Source organism: Vicia villosa, linkage group LG1 (genome assembly GCF_029867415.1).
Source record: "Vicia villosa cultivar HV-30 ecotype Madison, WI linkage group LG1, Vvil1.0, whole genome shotgun sequence".
NCBI classification, from domain to species: Eukaryota; Viridiplantae; Streptophyta; class Magnoliopsida; order Fabales; family Fabaceae; genus Vicia; species Vicia villosa.
In genome coordinates, this window is record NC_081180.1 from 8,151,528 (window position 1) to 8,173,179 (window position 21,652).

General features: G+C 32.4%; 2 protein-coding genes across 2 annotated transcripts; both read left to right on the forward strand.

The window, feature by feature from the left end:
• The first annotated feature begins 9,676 nt into the window (after window positions 1–9,676).
• Window positions 9,677–11,702, forward strand: LOC131600460 (elongation factor 1-delta-like). Its single transcript, XM_058872622.1, has 7 exons — window positions 9,677–9,731; window positions 9,972–10,071; window positions 10,157–10,273; window positions 10,647–10,861; window positions 10,954–11,067; window positions 11,208–11,369; window positions 11,502–11,702. Coding segments are annotated over exons 2-7 (696 nt in total). The 5' UTR covers window positions 9,677–9,731; window positions 9,972–9,985; the 3' UTR covers window positions 11,504–11,702.
• A 1,805-nt stretch (window positions 11,703–13,507) lies between these two features.
• On the forward strand, window positions 13,508–17,939 carry LOC131600471 (autophagy-related protein 18b). Its single transcript, XM_058872632.1, has 11 exons — window positions 13,508–13,684; window positions 13,773–13,846; window positions 13,926–13,999; window positions 14,405–14,514; window positions 15,026–15,117; window positions 15,211–15,323; window positions 15,589–15,708; window positions 16,232–16,377; window positions 16,808–16,921; window positions 17,127–17,192; window positions 17,307–17,939. The coding sequence occupies exons 1-11, from the start codon at window positions 13,623–13,625 to the stop codon at window positions 17,437–17,439; spliced, it is 1,104 nt and encodes a 367-aa protein (XP_058728615.1). The 5' UTR covers window positions 13,508–13,622; the 3' UTR covers window positions 17,440–17,939.
• Window positions 17,940–21,652: the final 3,713 nt, after the last annotated feature.

Consider the following 21,652-nt stretch of genomic DNA (forward strand, 5'->3'; position numbering starts at 1 on the left):
ATGTATTTTTAAATGATGAAATTATGATTAAAAAAATGTTTTGGTTATGACATGTTGTTTATAATTAAAAAAATGTTTTTTTAATAAAGATATGTTTTTAAATGTGATTTCCTATAGAATATATGTTGTAAATAAATATATGTTTTATAAATAGAAAAACATGATTTTCTAAAACACAATTTCATAATTTTATGTACTATAGAACTGTTCCATTGAAGCTCTGCTAGGGTTTGAATTACCAAGGCTAAACGGCGCGTTGGCCGGCCGAAATCCGCGGCGGCGACGCTCCCTACTTCGACGGTAACAGTGGTAAAGGATACAGAGACTCAAGTGCAGAAGGGAACCCTTAAGGAAACAATCGTAGAGGATGTTGAACCTGTTGTGACGAAGAGTCCGGTGAAGATTACGAAATCCCCGGAGAAGGAGATAGCCACGTCGAAACCTTGGGTTGAGGTCATCCAGGGTAACCGCAATGCAAATTGAGGTATGAATGTTGGCTTTGTTGCGCCAGAACTGATTGATGGTAAGGAGACAATTACGATTGAAGAGGCAGATGTTACGGAGGAACTAAGGTATTGGGAGAATGCGATCATACTCTTTGCTCTTGGAGAAACCCTCTCGATGCACGCTGTGAAGAACTTCATGGAGAAAACCTGGAATTTCGTAGCTCTTCCGAAATTGTACTTCAACGACTCTGGATACTTCATTGTCCGATTCAAGAGCTATGAAGATCTCAGTCAAGTCATGGAACAAAGACCCTACTTCATCTATGGTAAGCCTCTCTTTTTGAAGTACTGGTCGGTTGATTTTGAGCTGAAAGCTGACTTACTTAGGGTTCTCCCCCTTTGGATCATTATGCCAAACCTTCCTCTACACCTATGGGGAGAAAAGAGTCTGTCTAAGATCGCGAGTGCTGTTGGGAGGCCAATTATGATTGATGAATGCACTGCTAGAAAATTGCGCATCTCTTATGCTAGGGTGTTGGTTGAGGTTGATATCACCCAACCGGTTAAAAGAGGTGTGTCTATAAAAGATCATAATGGCAGGGAGTGGGAACAGAAGATAGACTATGAATGGAGGCCAAAATACTGCCATACTTGCTTGAGAATAGGACATGATTGCTCGAGTAAACAACCTGATGGGCAACAGAAACCAGTGAAAAAAGTATGGAAGCCAACAAAGCAGCCTAAGGATACTGTGGTGGAGGGGCAAATCCTGGAAAAGAGTGTGGAAGTGCCTCTGAAGGAGAGCAGTTTCCAGAAGAATGACCAGGATGATGAATGGACTGAGGTTAGTGCTAATAGATCTAATAAAGCCAAGAAGAAAATTATTTTCACCCCTGTGAATGAGATGATTGTGCAGAATGTGTTCACACCCCTTGGGATTGGAACTGTCCCTGAGGTGGGAAGCAGTAATGATTAATGCTGGCCACTTGGAATGTTAGGGGCATCAATAAAGAGGCAAGGCATAGAGGGGTGAGCTCCTACCTCTCATCTTTTAAAGTCCCAATTGTAGCCTTGCTCGAAACTAGAGTAAAACAAAGTAATTCTTGCAAGATTAGAAGGATCTTTGGTAAGTCTTGGTCCTTCATAGATAACTACTCCCACCACCCTAATGGTAGGATTTGGATTTTGTGGAAGGATCTTGAAGTGCAACTGAAGGTACTCCTTATTGAGGAACAGTTTATTCATGTGGAGGTTAGTAATGTGAATAATAGTTTCCAATTTTATGCTACCATTGTTTATGCCATGAATCAAAAGGAGTTGAGAAAGAATCTATGGAACCAAATTGATAACTTGGGTGTAAATATATCTAGTCCCTGGATAGTTATGGGAGACTTCAATAATGTTTTAACTTGTCAGGATAGAATAGGAGGGAATAGTGTACATATCAATGAATATAGTGACTTGACTGATATGATGCAGAGACAGGGTTTATTTGAAGCTCCTACAAAAGGGTGTCATTTCACTTGGTTTAATAAACATACCACAGGTGCTATATACTCTAGGATTGATAGGCTGATTGGCAACTGTCATTGGTTTCAAGAGTATCAGAATGTGAGTGTGGAGGTTCTTCACCCTAGCATCTCGGATCACTCCCCTATAAGGGTTAATTGGATAGCTGCTCCTACTAATAGAAGTTTTATGTTCAAGTTTGTGAACTTTGTGACCAGGCAGGAGGATTATCAAGGTGTGGTTAGCACTATCTGGAATCAACATACCCATGGTACTGCTATGCAAATACTATGGAAAAAGTTGAGGAGACTGCAGAGGCCTATAGGGCAGCTTCAAAGAAGGTTCAGTAATATACAACTTCAGATTCAACAAGCTAGAAGTGACCTTAAGGAAGCCCATCAATACCTTGAGAACAATCAGTTTGATGCTTCAGCCATAGAACAAGTTAAATGTAAAACTGACAAAGTGCTGGAATTGAATCAAATGGAGGAAAGTATCCTTAAGCAGAGAGCCAAAGTGGAGTGGTTACATTTGGGGGATGGCAACAACACCTTCTTCCATAATACAGTGAAGGAGAAGAATAAGCACAAGCATATATCACAGCTGGTATCTATGAATGGGAATACTCTTGCTACTAAGGAAGAGATTGCCAAGGAAATTCTGGATTTCTATACAAACCTTGTTGGGACTGCTACTAAGACACTGCAGGGGATTGATATTGCCAGCATAAGGAAGGGTAGTGTGCTCTCAAGGGATGATGCTTTAAGCTTGATCCAACCTGTTACAGAACTGGAGGTATGGGATGCTTTGAGTAGCATTGGCAACAACAAAGCCCCTGGATTGGATGGCTTCAATGCCTATTTTTTCAAGTGTTCCTGGCAGACTGTGAAGGGGGATGTAATTGCAACTATTCAGGAGTTTTTCAGGACTAGCATTATGCACAAAGACTTGAATTGCTCCCTGATTACTCTGATTCCTAAGACCAATGAAGCTAAAACTGTGAAAGATTGGAGGCCTATTTCATGTTGTAGTACTTTTTACAAAATTCTGTCCAAGATTCTTACTGCCAGATTGGGAAAGGTTATAGGTTCCATTGTGAATGATAACCAATCTGCTTTCATACCTGGCAGAATTATCCATGACAACATCGTGATAGCACAGGAATTGGTTAGAGGTTATGGAAGGAAAAACATATCACCCAGGTGTATGATCCAAATGGATATACAGAAGGCATACGATATTGTGGAGTGGATTGCCTTAAAGAACATCATGTATGCACTTGGATTTCCCCATAAATTTGTTGCTTGGATCATGGCATGTGTCACGTCTGTTTCTTATAAGTTCTCTCTTAATGGTGAACCCAGTGCTACTCTCATTGCCAAGAGAGGACTAAGGCAGGGAGATCCAATATCTCCTATGCTTTTTGTCCTGATTATGGAATATCTACACAGGGTGCTTCAAACTGTGGGGGATATTACTGGCTTCAAGTTCCATCCCAGATGTGAAAAACTTAAGATCCTCAATGTATGCTTTGCTGATGATATTTTGTTGTTCTCCAGGGCAGATGTCACCTCCATTAGACTGATTATGCAGAAAGTGAAAGAATTCTCCTCCACCACAGGTCTGGTCATGAGTGTTCCCAAGAGCAAAATCTACATGGGTGGAGTGGATAGTGAATGTCAAAATATACTAATGCTTGAAACTAGTTTCCAGATTGGGCAAATGCCTTTTAGGTATCTTGGAGTTCCCCTGGACAGTAAAAGGCTTACTATCAATAACTGCCAACCTCTTATTGATAAAATGACTTGTAGAATCAAGCACTGGTGCACTCGAATGCTATCTTATGCTGGCAGATTCCTCTTGGTGAAGAGTGTACTTTTTTCTATTGCAAACTACTGGCTGCAGATTTTCCCCCTTCCCAAGAAGATCATTCATCACATTGAAAGTCTGTGCATGAGCTTTTTATGGACTGGTAAAGACTCTATTAGTAACAAGGCTCCCATCTCTTAGGAACATGTATGTGACCCTGTAGCTGCTGGTGGACTTAGCCTCATTGATCCGACTATATGGAATCGTGCTTCATTGAGCAAGATGCTTTGGAACCTGAATGCTAAGAAGGATAGAATGTGGATTAGCTGGGTTAGTCACTACTATATGAAGAGAGGAGCTGATGCTACAAATTACTGTGCTAAGCAAAGTGATTCTTGGATCATCAAGTCTATCTTTAAGTATAGGGACCTGTTTATGAAATCTAGAGCGTGGAATGAGTTCTTACAAACAGGTGCATATAGAACCAAGCAAATATATCTGGAATTAAGAGGGGATCGTGGACTGGTCTCGTGGAGGAACATCTTCAGAGGGAATATGGCTAGCCCAAAAGCTTTGTTCATCTTGTGGATGGCTTGTCAGAATCGCTTACACAACAAGGATAGGCTGAATAAAATCGGGATTATGACTGATGGTGTCTGTTTATATTGTAATGAGACTGAAACTTGTGTGCATCTCTTCTTTGCTTGTAGGGAGACTCGAGTTTTCTGGCTGCAGGTTCTGAATTGGAGTCACATTCCACACTTGCCTCAAGCATGGACAGAGGAACTAAGATGGGTTACAACTGCTGCTAGAGGGAAAAGCAATAGAGCCAAGCTTCTCCGCATATGTGTAGCTGAAGTCATCTACCATGTGTGGATAGTGTGCAATAACAGAGTCTTTAAGAATGATAGAATGGCACAGCTTAATCTGCAGTGGGTGCTAGAACGGATCAAGTATCGGGATAATCTTGACAGAAAGTTAAGAGAGTATGTTGATGCCTTGTAATGTTTGTCTTGTCTACTTGTAACCATGGGCTTGGATCTTAGTTGATCAGGTTGTACTGACTTTGTTTTTGGAATATATATATTCTTTATTGCTCCAAAAAAAAAAATTCATAATTTTATGGCTGGACTTGCCCCATTTTTCAGATGTTTCCTATACCCGCCTAATATATATTTGGTTTATAATGCAATAATGATTCATTTGAATTGCATAATGACTTATCCCATTTTTTCATAAACTATATCATTTTTATTTACACAATGAGTCATTTGAATTGCATAAATTATATTCTATATTTGATTATGTACTTAATGTTTATGAAAAACTAATAATTAATATTTTATTAATATATCAAATCTTCAAATTTAATAATAAAATAGTATACTACCAATTTACGTAATTAACTTAATTAATATAGTTTAATAGCCTCATTTAGTACCCTTAAATGTCATTTTACGTTAAAGAATAAATTAATTTAAAAAACATGCTATAATCAATGTTTCCTATACCCGCCTAATATATATTTGATTTATAATGCAATAATGATTCATTTGAATTGCATAATGACTTATCCCATTTTTTCATTAACTATATCATTTTTATTTACACAACAATAATGATTCATTTAAATTGCATAAATTATATTCTATATTTTATTATGTACTTAATATTTATGAAAAACTAATAATTAATATTTTATTATTATATCAAATCTTCAAATTTAATAATAAAATAGTATACTACCAATTTACGTAATTAACTTAATTAATATAGTTTAATAGCCTCATTTAGTACCCTTAAATGTCATTTTACGTTAAAGAATAAATTAATTTAAAAAATCTGCTATAATCAGATGTTTCCTATACCCGCCTAATATATATTTGGTTTATAATGCAATAATGATTCATTTGAATTGCATAATGACTTATCCCATTTTTTCATTAACTATATCATTTTTATTTACACAACAATAATGATTCATTTGAATTGCATAAATTATATTCTATATTTTATTATGTACTTAATATTTATGAAAAACTAATAGTTAATATTTTATTATTATATCAAATCTTCAAATTTAATAATAAAATAGTATACTACCAATTTACGTAATTAACTTAATTAATATAGTTTAATAGCCTCATTTAATACCCTTAAATGTCATTTTACGTTAAAGAATAAATTAATTTAAAAAATCTGTTATAATCATTATTAAAATGGCAGGCTAATTAATAGTGCAAATAAATTCAGATTTTTGTAATGTTACCAATGCAGGTACACGAATTTATTGGGCAAATACTGTTAAGCCATATTGATCTTTACATTTTCCCACATGGCCTGCATAATTATTATTGCAGTGGAAAACGTAGAGACTTAACTTTTAACCAATTCCCACGATTAAATTTTTGTGGTTCCAACCATTTCTATGTCTTTTCATATTTCTTTCACACATTAACCAAAGTATTTATTGATTCCAACAATATTTTATGACTTTTGAAATTTCTTCACACATTAAAGTGTATTCTAACATATTTTTATAATTATTGTACAATGGATCATAATATCAAACGTACAAGGAGATTAGGAGAAAATGAGATACATAAGGAAAAATGAGATACATAAGGAAAAGTCACGCGGGGAAAAGGAAAAGTCAAGAAAATGTAACATGGAGAAAAAGAAAAACTAAAGAAAAGGTCGGATGGAGGAAAAGGAAAAGTCACCATGCGCTTTAAATTTTTATTTACAACTAAACATTACACGAATACAATCATTTAATTATTTTATTATTCATCATAATCAACTTTGTCTATTATTATTTTTAAATAATTATCATTAATTATTTTTAACATTTTTTCTACTCTAATAATACTTTTTTAAAAATGATTTTATATACAATAATAAAAATTATTTTTATAATTTTTATTGAAACAACTCTTATTTAATTATCCTCACCATATTGTTGTGCATATACTCTATAAAAACCTCTATAAAAAACTATTAAAACCTATTTAGAGAGGTTAATTAAAATTAGGTGTGATTTTAAATGAACTATAACCTCTATAAAAATCGAAAACTTATATTAAGTTATTTTCTATTTTTTATTAATCAAGTTTAATAATATATATTAAACCTTATTATATCTATTTTTTATTACTATTAATCCTTATTATTCAAGGATAATAATATATTATTAATATTATTATTAATAATATTAATCCTTAAAACATATCATTAAATATTTAATTAATATACGATCATAAAATCATATAATATCAATAGAATCTATAAATTTACCATTCAGAAAAATTTAAAAATTATAGGCATGTCCGACGGGCCGAACCTATTTTTCTAACGGGCCGACAAAATATTTACTTAAACTGAACAGATATTATATATCATATGTTGTAACGGGCCGACAAAATATTGGTTTTTCAATCCATATATTAATTTTTTTGAATTTTTAAAAATATTTAACTAAATTTGTTTATAATTTAAAATCAAATTCTTTTAAACAACTAACTTATAAAATAAAATACAAGAATATGGTCTACCAAAAAAAAAAAAATACAAGAATATGAAATCAAAGTGAAAATTTTTTAAACACTTTAAAATGAATGTTATGTTTATATGACATTCAAAATTTCAAATATTATATTTTTTTTAACCATCAAAGTACTATATTTATTTAATATTTCTGACGATATTGTGCGACCCGTACGAACACACGGGTAGATGACTAATTAATTATTTTATTTATTTTTGAACTAAACTATACATTTTTTACGGGTCGAGATAACTTAATTTATATATCTTTTATATACTTTTTAACCATCACTATATTATATTTATTTATTATTTATAATGATATTGTGCAATCCGTATAAATGCACGGGTAGATGACTACTTAATTGTATATCTTTTATATACTTTTATTAATCATTATTATATTATATTTATTTATTATTTATAAATTTATTTATTATTTATAATGATATTGTGCAATCCGTATAAATGCACGGGTAGATGACTACTTAATTGTATATCTTTTATATACTTTTATTAATCATTATTATATTATATTTATTTATTATTTATAATTAAATTATATACTTTTATATACTCTTGCTAGTTGATTTGGAAATAAATGACTAATCTATTTAATTCGACTATTAAATCAGCTATGTAATTAAATTAATGCAAACCAGGGACAACCAATAAATTATGTGTTTTTATAAATTAAAAGAGTTAATACTTGATTTTGTTTTAAAGTTTAAAGTGACACTATTTTGTAATCATTTAAAAAAATTAACAATAAATTTAAGAATTTATAAAAATAGAAAATTCATTAATTAAAGTTTTAAATTTTATATAGAAATTAAATAATCTGTTTCAACTTAATTTAGGACCCGTTTGTTTTGTTTTTTTTTTTTTTAAAATAATTTTTATAGTATTACATAATTTTGTGATTTTTTTTTAATAAAAGCTTCGAATTAAAATTTTGTTTAAATAGTTATTCTTAAAATATAATTTTAGGTATTTCATCAATTTATGAAAAAAAAATTTAGATATCAAAATTTTTAAAAATCAATTAATTTTGAAGCTATATCAAATAGATTTTCATAAAAATCATTTTTGAAATACAATTTTTTGAAAAAATTGTGATTTTGATTAAGTTTTGGTTTTCAATAATGTATGTTTATGTTATAAGATATCAAAATTAGTGTTTCATTTTAAAAAAATAAATATAAAAAACTTGTAATATTTAAAAAAACAATTTAAAAAAATCTATTTTAAAAAATACAAAGAAAAAATACAATTTTTTTAAGCCGAAACAATAAGGCCCTTAATATATATACGAAATCAATTTATAATCCGAAACAATAAGGCCCTTAATATAGGTGAGTTCTAAGGTGAGGGTTCAATTAAATCCCTCACCGGTGAAACATCTGAATAATACCATTAGATTTAATTAACGGTTAGATTTATTTGATATAAAATTAAAACTCTTTACACATCCCCGCATATAATCTTATCATCTCTTTTTCATTTGTATATTCTCCAATAAAAAAATCGGTGAATGAAAATTAAAATACTAGATAATAGATTTGTCTTCTTAAATATAGAAGTGACCAACCCTTGATTCTTAACGTAAAACCAAAATGGGATTAGAAGATCTTCAGACTATAATAAGATAGTTAAGTGTCTGTAATTGAAGTTAAACCATCGTTTTCTTCTATGAAACAAATTTTCTTTCTACAACCAACCATAAAACAATGTTAGAAAAGAGGAATGTAGAAAACAATGTCTTAAATTTTCTCATGGAGACAATAATCAGTTTAACAATAATGTAAAAAAAAGGACGGAGTGTAATTATAAAGTGGTAGGTGAAGGCTTATTGTATAGATTTATGTAGGGGATTGTTGATCTCAATGTTAGAAGATTGTCTCCTGTGAAGAACATTTTCATTACTGTGGGTGTTTAACTTTTTGATTTGATTATCCTGTAAGTGTAAATGTACAAATTTTAGAACCTGAAATTGATGTAACTGTTTTAATGTTCTGCAATTTTTTTATGAAAAGAAGAAGATTCACACGGAGAAGAAAGATAGAGAAAAGATTGTGTGAAAATATATAAATTTTTTAATTTTAATTTTTAACAAATCTAAACCGTTGATTAAATCAGACGATAATGCTTTGATGTTTCACCGGTGAGGGACTTAATTGAGCCCTCACCTTAGACGTCACCCTTAATATATATACGATACGAAGTCAATTTATAATCGAATTATTCAATTTCTGTTTCTGAGTTGATTTTTAAAACATTGAATTTAAATGTTTGAATTGGGCCCAATGGGCCAAATAATAAACCGGGTAAGGGTTCCGGTTCTCTACATATAACAAGTTTCTTCACTCTTGTTGCTACTCCTTTTGCTGCTACTTCAACTTTTGCCTCTCTCAACCCAAGGTAACCCTCTCAATCGATTTCCTATTCATCAATCTGCACCCATAACACTCTTTAATTCGATGTTATAAACACTCAATTTCTCACATGAATTACTAATTTATCTTTCCGAATTTGTGTTTTATATTTAGGGTTATGATTATTTATTCTCTGTGGTTGATTTCTATGAAAAAGCCCCAATTTTTGTTTATTTTCTGAAATTCACGCTGTTGGATCGATGCTAATGTGATAATTGTTTTGCAGAAAAGCGAACAAAAATGGCAGTTACTTTGTATAACCTTAAATCTGAATCTGGGTTGAAGAAACTTAACGAGTACCTTCTTACTCGCAGTTATATCACTGGGTAGGTCATGTAAAAATTGTTTTTTTTTTAAAATAATTTTTGATTTTTTCTTCTTCTGTTTCTTATGAATTGTCGATCTGTTTAGGTACCAAGCTTCAAAGGATGATATCACTGTCTATTCAGCTTTGTCATCAGTTCCATCAGATGAATATGTGAATGTTGCTAGGTGGTACAAGCACATTGATGCTTTGTTGAGAATTTCGTAAGTTTCTGTTTTCGTTTATGTAATGATTTTTGTGACGTTATCATTCGGGTTTGACAATGATTTGATGTGGTTTAGAGGTAGACTTAGAAAAATTATAACATATAAGTTAAGTTATTAATAAATTTCAAGATTAACCAGTCCTGAATAGAATATTAAGGTGAAAGCCGAGTAATGTAATCCACTCTACTTAGTTGGATAAGGCTTGGTTGTTGTTACTGTTGTTCTCATCGCATTGGTTTATATGTGTGGCCCTAACAATGTTTGATGGGGTGTTATGTAGTGATTCAAATTACCTGTTCATGATCACTCTATGCAAATGTTTTTGGTTAGATTTTTCAATTTTAATTTAAATTGAATGTTTTGTTTCTAGTGGTGTTTCTGGCGAAGGATCTGGTGTCATTGTGGAATCTTCTCTTGTTGCGGAAGAGGCTATTGCCACTCCTCCAGCTGCTGACACAAAGGCCACTGAAGCAGAGGATGACGATGACAGTGATGTGGATTTGTTTGGTGAAGAGACTGAGGAAGAGAAGAAGGCAGCTGAGGAACGGGCAGCAGCTGTGAAGGCATCTGGCAAAAAGAAAGAGAGTAAGTTTCTGGTATATATGATAGTCATGATTATTTGAAATCTAGTTGGACATTATCTTATGCTATTGGTTTCTTGTTTATTACATTTTCAGGTGGAAAATCATCTGTTTTGTTGGATGTGAAGCCATGGGATGATGAAACCGACATGAAAAAGCTTGAAGAAGCAGTGAGATCTGTTAAGTTGGACGGGTTGTTATGGGGTGCATGTATGTTATTTTTCTTATCACAGTTCATATTTACAGCTTGTGTATGTCATAATAGTCATTTCTTTGGAGAGTAGTTACAGTCTTTACAATAGATTTTTTTTTTCTTTTTGGATTCTGATATTTGTTTGTTTATATCATAGCCAAACTTGTTCCTGTTGGGTACGGTATCAAGAAACTTCAAATTATGATGACCATTGTTGACGACTTGGTTTCTGTCGACAATATGGTTGAGGATTATCTTACTGTCGAGCCGATCAACGAGTATGTCCAGAGTTGTGACATTGTGGCCTTCAATAAAATATGTAAGTAATATTCTGATTTATTTTTATTTGACTGTTGTTTTTTGAGGTTAGTTTTTTATTTGCTCACAAGATGCATATATAATTGCTATTTAACTGCACATCTTGTTCTAATGCTATTTCACAATCATGCAGAATCTGCTATTCATGTGGGCCTGAAAGTGGGGAGAAATTGCAATTATTAGAGATGACAATCAAGGGTTTCTGTTATATTAATTAAGCTGAGATTTTTGTTTTTTTTGAGACTTATCTGCCACCGTTGTGTCATTTGATGAATTTTGTCTTGTGATTTCATCACTGTTAAGTGGATTGTGTTATAATTATTTAAGTTAAGAATTGAAGTTGTGTTATGTTTTTAAAATAGAGCTTGCCACTCTGCCACCGTGTCTGAATCAAAGGATCTTAAAATAAAAATAAATTAACAATCTAACTAATCATAACTAGTTTTGTTCACATTTTGGTACAGGTAGAAAACTTAACCAAGATAAATAGTTTAGTTAAACAGAATTGATTACTTTTATTAAGTTGGTTCTGTTCAGTTGATTATATATAATGTGTTAGAACATGAAATTCTCTTGTTTTAGCACTTAGCAATTTTTCTTTTTGATCAATAATACCCAAAGTAATCCTCTAACAATTCGACCTTCATCTTCTTGTAACTAAAAATTGTAATTTACTAAGCATAAAGAAAAATAAAAGAACTCAATTACAAAACAAAGTTACAACGAAAAACTATAAGGAAAAAAAAATTGCGGTCAGCCGATTTCAAATAACTAGAATTACAGTGAATTTTCTTACATTACCATATATTTTTAGTCTTTCTCTTCCTTTTCATAATCAAATGATATTAACATGTATATTTTCAATCTCACATTGATTGAAAATAATATACTAATTTTCATTCCATTGTCTTCACAAACAAGTTCAAAGTACTATCACACTCCTATAAAGAATATAGTCATTTGAAGATACACGACTCTAAGAATTTTTAGTGTATTCTTCGATAATTATAGTTCAAAAGAACTACCACACTTAATCATAAAAAGTATAGCCACTTGAAATTATACTATCTTAACCGATGTTTATAGTTCAAAATTATCATACTCTACCAAAAAAGTATAATCACTTTGAGATAAACCACTCAAAGAATTTCGACATTGTTATTTCACTTGAAGTTAAATGACTAAAAAAAATTCACATGTCAAAAATCAATATGAAAATTTATAGTACAACTTCCATGTTTGTAGGAACCTCTTCAACTCTTAACATAATCTCACAGTTAAAAAATATCCTTCCATCAATTTTCTCTAATCTAAACTACATAACGGAATTTGTGTTTTCAGTTCAAAAACATCTCTCTTCTTTTCTGATGTGAAATATAAGAAAAAATTGCAACTACATAACATGTTAAAAATTCATATCTTTGGATCAAACCTAAAGCTTATGATACCAATTATCAGAATTAATCCAATAATTAATTATACAAGATAATATATGCTCTATACATGATATCAATCATATTTTAGACATCAAATATAATAAACAAAAAACATGTATATAATTACATGATCTACAACATATGTTAGTCTATGAGAGAAAATTGCAAGAATACATGTATTCGTAGTGATAATAGCGTTTAAAAGTGGTAATTGCAAGTAAGAATGGTGATTGTTAATCTTTAAAGTAAGATAGTTGACGGTAATGATCAATGATGGTATACTATAGTAAGAGTGGTAGTTAGATTGATAGTCTCAGATCCACGATGATTATAGTGGTGGCCGACGATACTCAATGTGATAGTTGGTTGTGGTAAATATGGTCATTGGCGATTAATAACAGTAATTGATAGTGACCAGAGTGGTGATCAATGGTAATTAGAGTGATCGTCATATTAGAGATAAATTATATAGGTAGATAAATTAATGATCAAAAGTGATAAGAGGTGATCGTATCATTAACGTAAGTGTCTTACCAAATAGATTTTAATTTTCAAAATAATTTCTAAAATCAAAAACCAAAAAATCACAATCACCCAAAGGAGTTAAACTTTTAAGTATTAATACTTTTTCATATTACATGAACCAAAAGAAAAACTAACCCTAATTTTTAAAAATTTCAAAAAAAAAAAAAACATAAAACCATCTAAGTTATCTATCTTACGTTTGACTCGAAGGAAGGTGTTCCCTAACGATGATCATTGTTACGCACACAACAAAACAACGAAAGAAGAAAAACAATCATTAAGCAATCAATCCAATGTCTTCATCATCATCATCACCGACTCCCGTTCTCTGCGCTTCTTTCAACCAAGACAATAGGTTATTTTTCCCCAATCATTCATCACTTTCCCTTCTAATTTGGTTCTCCTTTCACAAACAACTTCATCCATTAATTCATTAATTTCAGTTGCTTTGCAATTGGAACCAAAGATGGTTTCAGAATATTTGATACCAATACAGGAAAACTCTGTTATGAAAGAGGTAACTATCAATTTCTTCAATTCAGTTATCATATTCATAATCTTACTTTTTCTGACAGTTTTTTTCTTCTTATCCGTAGCTGTTGGTGCCTTCTCTATTGTTGAGATGCTGTTTACTTCAAGTCTTCTTGCTATTGTTGGTGCTGGTGATCAGGTATATTGGTCAGTACTAAACAGTCATGTTGATTTGAGTTAGCATATGTTTGGATAAGTGGTGGATAAGAATGATTTTGAGTCTGTAAAAGTGATTCTGGTTAAAAATGAGTTCAATGTAAAATGATTTTATGTTTTGATAACTTTATGCAAAATTGAGTTGAACAGATGGAAAAATCACGTTAAACTTAAGCTACAAATTCTAGCTTAAGTAGAATCAATTTTGGAGACACAATCAAATCTACTTTAGAAAAATCAAACACCTCAAAATCATTTCAAAATCAATTCTACACCTCTAGAATTGCTTTTGCCTCTTCCAAAAGAAGTTAAACCAAACATACACTCAGCTATTTAGGGGTTTCTCTTATCTCTCTGATTTTATTTTGTATTGTTTTAACCTATGCAGCCATCTTTGTCGCCTCGCCGTCTATGTTTATTCAATACTACTACTGGAGCTCCTCTTAGAGAATTGAACTTTCTTACTTCAATATTAGCTATTCGCATGAATCGAAAAAGGTCACACATGCATGCACCCTTATGCTTAGTAATGCTTAATATTGCAGCTATACAGACTGATATGCTTTTTTCCCCCTCAATTTGATTTGATTTGGTTTGAGGAGCTTACTTTGTGAGATAGTTTACTCTTGCATTGAAATTTCTTCTCTTATTATTTATGCAGTGACGAGAATTGATTATGAGTGAGTTGATTTTGTAGAATTGATTATGGTTAAAAGTAAGTTGATTGTAAAGTGATTTATGTTTGGATACATTTATATAAAAGTGAGTTGAACAATCCTACCTTCAGCTAGAATCAATTCTAGAAGCAAAATCAATTATACTTTTGAGAAAACAAACATGTCAAAATCAATTCAAAATCAATTTTACACCTCTAGAATTGCTTTTGGCCCTTCCAAAATGGAAACCAAACATAAACTAAAATAAAATCCATAAAGTCTAATGACCTGATCAGCATACGTCTTTTACCATTACGAATAATCTTATCTGACTTTGTTTCTCTTTAATGCAGACTCATTGTCATTTTACAAGACAAAGCATATGTGTATGACATAAATAGCCTTTTAATCTTGGACACTTTCGACACGGTGCCAAATAGTAAAGGTGAGGTTGGAATTAATGCATGATAAGATTTCACTTAATCAAGAAGGTTTCTGATAACCAATGCTTTTCCTCCCACAATAAATTTCCCTACAGGACTCTGTGCTTTTTCCCCTAGTTTGGATGCTTGCTACATGGCTCTTCCCGCTAGCACCACAAAAGGATCTGCATTGTTGTACAATGCTATGGATTGTAATTTACACTGTGAGGTATGCCTGATTTTCCTTTCTAAATTTCTTTGTATAATACCGATAAATGGATCTGTTACTTTATTATTCATGAGTTATTTTGCTACTGTGCTTGCACTTCCTTGTGTGACTACAATAGTTAGAGATGAAAAACCTTGAAAAAAATTAATCTTCGTGTTTTTGTTTGTTACGCTATATTCAGCCCTTCTTGATTCTTTATTTCTTGTTTATTTGAATGAAAAGCTCTATTCTTTATTGAAAATGGATCTGTTACTTTATTATTCAGATTGACGCTCATCGTTCACCACTGGCTGCAATGGTCTTTTCTTCAAACGGAATGTACATAGCTACTGCATCTGAGCAAGGAACCTTAGTCAGAGTCCATTTGGTGTCAGATGCAACAAAGGTGATGATTAATATGTAGTGTCATTTTCAATACTCCCCTCCTCCTAACATTTAACATATTCCCTTTTCCCTTACTCACACGAAGGCAATTCAGTTACATTAGTTGCCACCTCATCATGTCCTTTCTTATCCTTAATCTTCCTCGTGTATACCCTTCAAAATCTGCAAATAATAGGATGTTGGTTAAAATTTGCAATTGAATCAAATAACGGCATAATCATTTAGTTCACTTTAAATATAATTCATACCAAAACACACTTAGCGGCTCTTAACTTATAGTATTGGTCTTGATTCTTGAGAGTCCAAACCAAAATTAATTGATTCTAGTATGCAATACTCTGATATCAACTCTTGTGCTCCCTAAAAAAATGATTATGCATCTCCATTGCATATTTTAACACAATACTCATCCTCCTAATATTTTGTCATGAGACATTCCTTGTGACGGTTGTTTATGGTTTTGATATTTATATCTGTTATAAATTTGCTCCAAATGTAAAATCTGACAAATGTTTTTATCGCAGTCATATAGCTTCCGAAGGGGTTCATATTCATCTACTATATTTTCTCTTTCATTTGGGCCATCAAAGCAGCTTCCCGATATTCTAGCAGCCACTAGTTCTTCTGGTTCTATTCATCTTTTCACTCTCGGATTTGTTTCACATCCAAGGTGAGAAGGGGTTCATATTCATCTACGCTATTGATATACATGAGTCAACATGTCAGATAGGTTTGGATTGCTTTACATCAGTATAGGTTGAGTTAGCCTAATTTAAATATAATGCAAATATTGTGGAAAAAAAAATTAACTTTATGTCCTGTTCTTCTCAATTTTATCGGGTGAAATTTAAGGGCCAGATAAGAAAGTTCAACATTGAATTGAATATTTTTTTCTTCTACTTAGGAAAATGGGTTCATATCGGTCATCGCATGTTTAAACGTGCACAACCCATTGTATAACTGGTTTTAGCTTTTCATATAATTTGAGGAAGCTTCAATTGCTTTCATAAGTTTATTTCCGTTGTTTAGTTTTTATTTATTTTTCTTCCTCTGAAATGGATTTGGAAAGATGTCCTTTTTATGTTTGATGATCTTATTAGGAGCAAGAGATCAAGTGGTTTTCTCGGATCAATAATTCCCGATGCTGTGAATGATGTGCTAGATCCTTCTTATCATCATGTTCTTCATAATGCCGTTCCTGCAGGAGTCAAAAGGTGAAGTATTTTATGTTGCTAGGTTCATGTCTTGAGGAGATCTTTTATATTGTGCACTTCCTAGACCTTGCAATTATCTTATACGAAAAATGACCCTCGCTGTCATAATCAAAGATTGTTTACTTTACCTTTGAGGATTTTATTATGTCAACCAAACAGGGATTTACGCAAACTAATGTTGTAATATTTTGTGTTTGTCATACAGCTCTGCCGTCATTTGCAAGGTTGAGAATGTTACAGACACCTCATCATCTGAACTTTTAGCTTGTAGGTTAGTGTCTCATTATTGGATTGGTGTGTTGCCTTTACGCCGATTCTTCTAATGTTTCATTAAATTTCTGATATCTATTTATTTGTTAAAAGTTGAAGTTTTTCAAATTTTCAGGGCGAGCATGTGTGTGATAAGTTACAATGGCTACTTTCAAGAATATAACTTAAGCATTGATGCTCAGAAAATGTCTTGGTCTTTAGAGCGCGAAACCAATCTTTTGACTGTGACCATGGATAAAGTTCTATAAGTAGAAGAATACTAAGTGCCAACATTTGGTGAAACTTTCCAAAGCTACCATTGCTTCCAAGCCAACATCAAGTGCTTATTTAGAGAAATGTCCAAACTCACTCTAGACCATAGCTGCTTCCAACATGAATGTGTTATGTGAAGGAAATCATGATCCTAGATTAATTACTGAAATGTATAGAAAAGTGACAATGTAAAGTAATTTTACATTACTCTCCTATAATGTCATAGGAGTGATAGATTTGGTCATTAACATAAAAAGTTAAACTAATAATTTATTTTTGAGCGGTAAAACGGCAAGCAACAAAAGTTTGGGAAATATTTATCCGGGAAATTATCGTCTCCACAGGGACTAGTGCATTGAACTGCCGTTCAATAGTTTTCACAGTTATGAGTTTGAATTGAATTGGTAAAAAGTAAATATGGGAATTAAACATATGAACAATAAAGAATACATTCTTTGGAGAGGAGAAACTATCAAGCATGAATTTACACTACTCAAAACAAACTTAAACATATCGATAAGTCGCACTCAACATACAATACTCATCAAAATCATCACATATCGTTCACAACATTGCCCATCTCTACAACACTGAGCTGAGAGAACAACCATATTACTCTTGTCGACGATCTCTCAATCGACTCAAACAACACGGAAACATTAAGCTTCGATATCCACGTGATTATTAACTCTAAATCTATCTCTAGAATCTAGAAACTAATAGATTTCCTTCCCTAATCAAGATTTGTGAGGTCTATTTCTACAACAACCCAAATCCAAACATAAATGCAAAAATATTAAAGAAAGCACAAAATTGATTTGTAAAGCATATATTATACAACACCATGATCAATACATATACATATATTCAAAGTAAATATACAAACATACCCAAAAAAATAGAGTATACAAAGAGAAGAGAAGAAGAGGAACCAAACATTTCTTGGTTTGTCAACACCAATCGATGAGAAATTCGACCTTCGCTCATCAAGATGCAACCCCATTTGATGTTTCTAAGCCCCCCTCTATCAAAAAATGAAGGTTGGTGGAGTTGGGAACTCTCCCCAACTTAAACTTGTTTATCCCTAAACAAGAATCAACTAACTCAAGGAAACAAACGCAAAAATCCAAAAATCACGAATCATCAAGTTTTGAAAAACGAAAATAAATGTATGACTCAAATGAAAAACGGTACACACAAAGAAACATACTTACCACTAAACTACGACGATAACATAAACATGACACAAATGCTAAATACAAAAAATATGCCAAACATTCTAAAACAACACTAGTTCAAAAATGAATCACACCTAGCACACAATCATCGGTAGATGAAAAACACAAAAGGTGGGGTATTTTCACTAACCCACAATCTTGCAAACAAAAGACTAAATTATGCCGTCATCCAAAAATCGTATTAAAGATACAAACGCACGAATCACAACGGCTTTTCAAGGTTGTAATGTGACTTGGTTAACAAACAAGGGATAATTCCTAAGGCTAATCGAAACACAAACTTACCCAAACCTAAGGGAGTGATCAACTCACAAAAGTTTAAACACAAAATTTCAATCAAACTTCTTCATAATCCCAAATTTCTCAAACCAATCACATACTTATTAACACAACATTATTCCATACTTTTTTTGTTTGTTTTTTTTAAACTTTTTTCTTTTTTCTTTCTTTTTCTTTTCACTTCTTTTTCACATTTTTTTTCTTTTCTTTTTCTTTTCTTTCAACCTCATAGCAATGGACCAATAAGTGCACAACCATTCTCTCCCCAACTAGAATTCAACCATATTATCAAAGTGTGAATACTCCCTACTTTCTAAGACAAGGTAAAAATTCAAACCAAAAATCATGGTTGAGGGTTCAAGAAAACAAAGAATCAACATCCATACAAAAATGAGAACCAAACTCTCATAGACAAGCATTTAGCAAAAACAACATGGACATTGACAAAAAGCCTCAAAAGGGATACTAATGATCACACACTCACAAGGTAAATTGACTATTTGGCCAAGGTAATTGTGCTCAAAATGGAACAAAAATGCCTTGATCACTTTCATGCAATTATACAATCAACACACATAAAAGATTAAGCATAATAAAATCCAATTAAAACAAGAATTGTGGTCTCCAGCATATGTAAACAATGGAAAGCTACCTCAAAAAAAAAAAAGGGTAGGAACCAAAGTGATTCACAAACGAACAAGTATACGAAAGAATGAATGACATAGAAATTATAAAAAGCCTAAGTATCATGAATATGATATAGTCTAGAAAGCGATAAACACATACCTTGAACGTGTACAAAACTTTAACAAAATCATTATCATACACTCGCAAGTCGAAACGATCAAACTTGGAAAATCACCTCAAGCTACTCAAAACAAGCTCAAAGACAAACACACAACAATTAATATACACAAACTAAAAGACCATATGAAATTGTCTAAACAAATTTAAAAGTGAAGATTTGAAATTTAAGAACTCGTCCGATCTAAATTTGTTTAGACAATTGCATCACACTACCTAAACTAAACACAAACTTAAAAAACAAAACATGTTTGTTTTACGTCGTAAGCTTGACGTCTGTTATTTAAAAAAGTTCCTTCAAGTTACTTTCGCCTGACTATTCCTAACTACACACAAGAAAACGTGAAAGGAAACAAACAATACTATAACAATTTTACAAGTATAGAAAACATGTACAAGTATAGTAAACACATACAATTATCAATATAAACAAGTGAGAATATACAATATGTGCGATATATACAAAACTCAACACTATAGAAACTATTGCAATGCAAATTCAATAAAACACCAATCCCCGGCAACGACGCCATTTTGTTGAAGCGGTAAAGGGGCAAGCAACAGAAGTTTTAGAAATATTTATCCGGAAAATTATCATCTCCACAGGGACTAGTGCATTGAAATTCCGTTCAACAGTTTTCGTAGTTATGAGTTTGGATAGAATTTGTTAAAGATAAAAAACAGAAAAGTAATATCAACACAAAAGAATTTTTTCAGAAAGAAGAGACTTATCAGGCATTGCATATAATCTACTTCTTACAAACTTAAACTTATCGACCAGTTACACTCAGCCTACAATACTCGTCAGTGTCATCCGACATCGCTCACACCCTAAGTCATTTCTAACCCAAAGTAGAGAGAACTACTATATTATCCCGACGACGATCTCTCAGCACACCTCAACAACACAACAGACATTCATATCAATCGTATCGACGATCTCTCAACCGACACAACCAACACGAAAGCATTAAGCTTCGACACCCATAAGGATTGTTAGCTCTAAATCTATCTCTAAAATCCAGAAACTAACAGATAATCATCCTAGATAAGGATTCAAGAAGTCTATCTCTAAAACAACCCAAATCCTTAGCACAAAGCAAAAATCTAAGACAACAATCAACAAAAATTTGTAAAGCAAGCTTTATATAACGCCATGGGCGACAAATATACATGAGTGCAAAGTAAATATATATACAAAACCCAACTAAGAGAAATACATAGAGAGAAATAGAGATAAAACCACAAACCCCACAAACCTTCCGGTTTGTCAGCGCCAGTTGATGAGCAATCCACCTCCGAATCACCGAATGCAATATCCAAAGTTGTTATCTAAGCTAATCCTAAAGAAAAATGGGTGAAATTGGCATGGGAGCACAAAAATCCCCAAAACCAACCACACAAAACCTAAAATGAAATGAAATGAAAATATAAACAAAATCTGCTGCGCGAATTTCTCCCGGCGAGCCAATTGCTACGCCCGGCGAAACCTTTATTCCTGGCCACACAGCCTCTGCCACATCAATAAGCTGACAAAAATATCTTCTTTCGCCCGACGAACAAAATGCTTCGCTTGACGACTCCTTCTTCTTCCGCTCGGCGAACAAGAGGCGGCCCAAGGCAGAAGCAAGACATTATTGCCAATTGCTCCGCCGGGCGACTCACACCAGAAGCAGCATCTTATTTTCTTCAAATGGCTTCTTCTTTTATTGATCCAAAATTGCATCCCTGAAGCTTTATTACTCAATGCTCCATACATGCTCAAATACCTACAAAATGAATGAAAAACTATTAGTCGGTACATAAATGAATCAAAAATTCGATTAAACACAAAGTATACGTATTGTATGTAATATACACTAAAACACGTCTAAATTGAGGAAAAAGA

Bases quoted from the DNA above. Each gene is read 5' to 3' on its own strand.
- LOC131600460 (XM_058872622.1), top strand. From the start codon at position 9,986: ATGGCAGTTACTTTGTATAACCTTAAATCTGAATCTGGGTTGAAGAAA. The intron at 10,072-10,156 runs GTAGGTCATGTA...CGATCTGTTTAG, and splicing joins ACTCGCAGTTATATCACTGG to GTACCAAGCTTCAAAGGATG. The intron at 11,068-11,207 runs GTATGTTATTTT...TTTATATCATAG, and splicing joins CGGGTTGTTATGGGGTGCAT to CCAAACTTGTTCCTGTTGGG.
- LOC131600471 (XM_058872632.1), top strand. From the start codon at position 13,623: ATGTCTTCATCATCATCATCACCGACTCCCGTTCTCTGCGCTTCTTTC. The intron at 13,847-13,925 runs GTAACTATCAAT...TCTTATCCGTAG, and splicing joins AAAACTCTGTTATGAAAGAG to CTGTTGGTGCCTTCTCTATT. The intron at 17,193-17,306 runs GTTAGTGTCTCA...TCAAATTTTCAG, and splicing joins TCTGAACTTTTAGCTTGTAG to GGCGAGCATGTGTGTGATAA.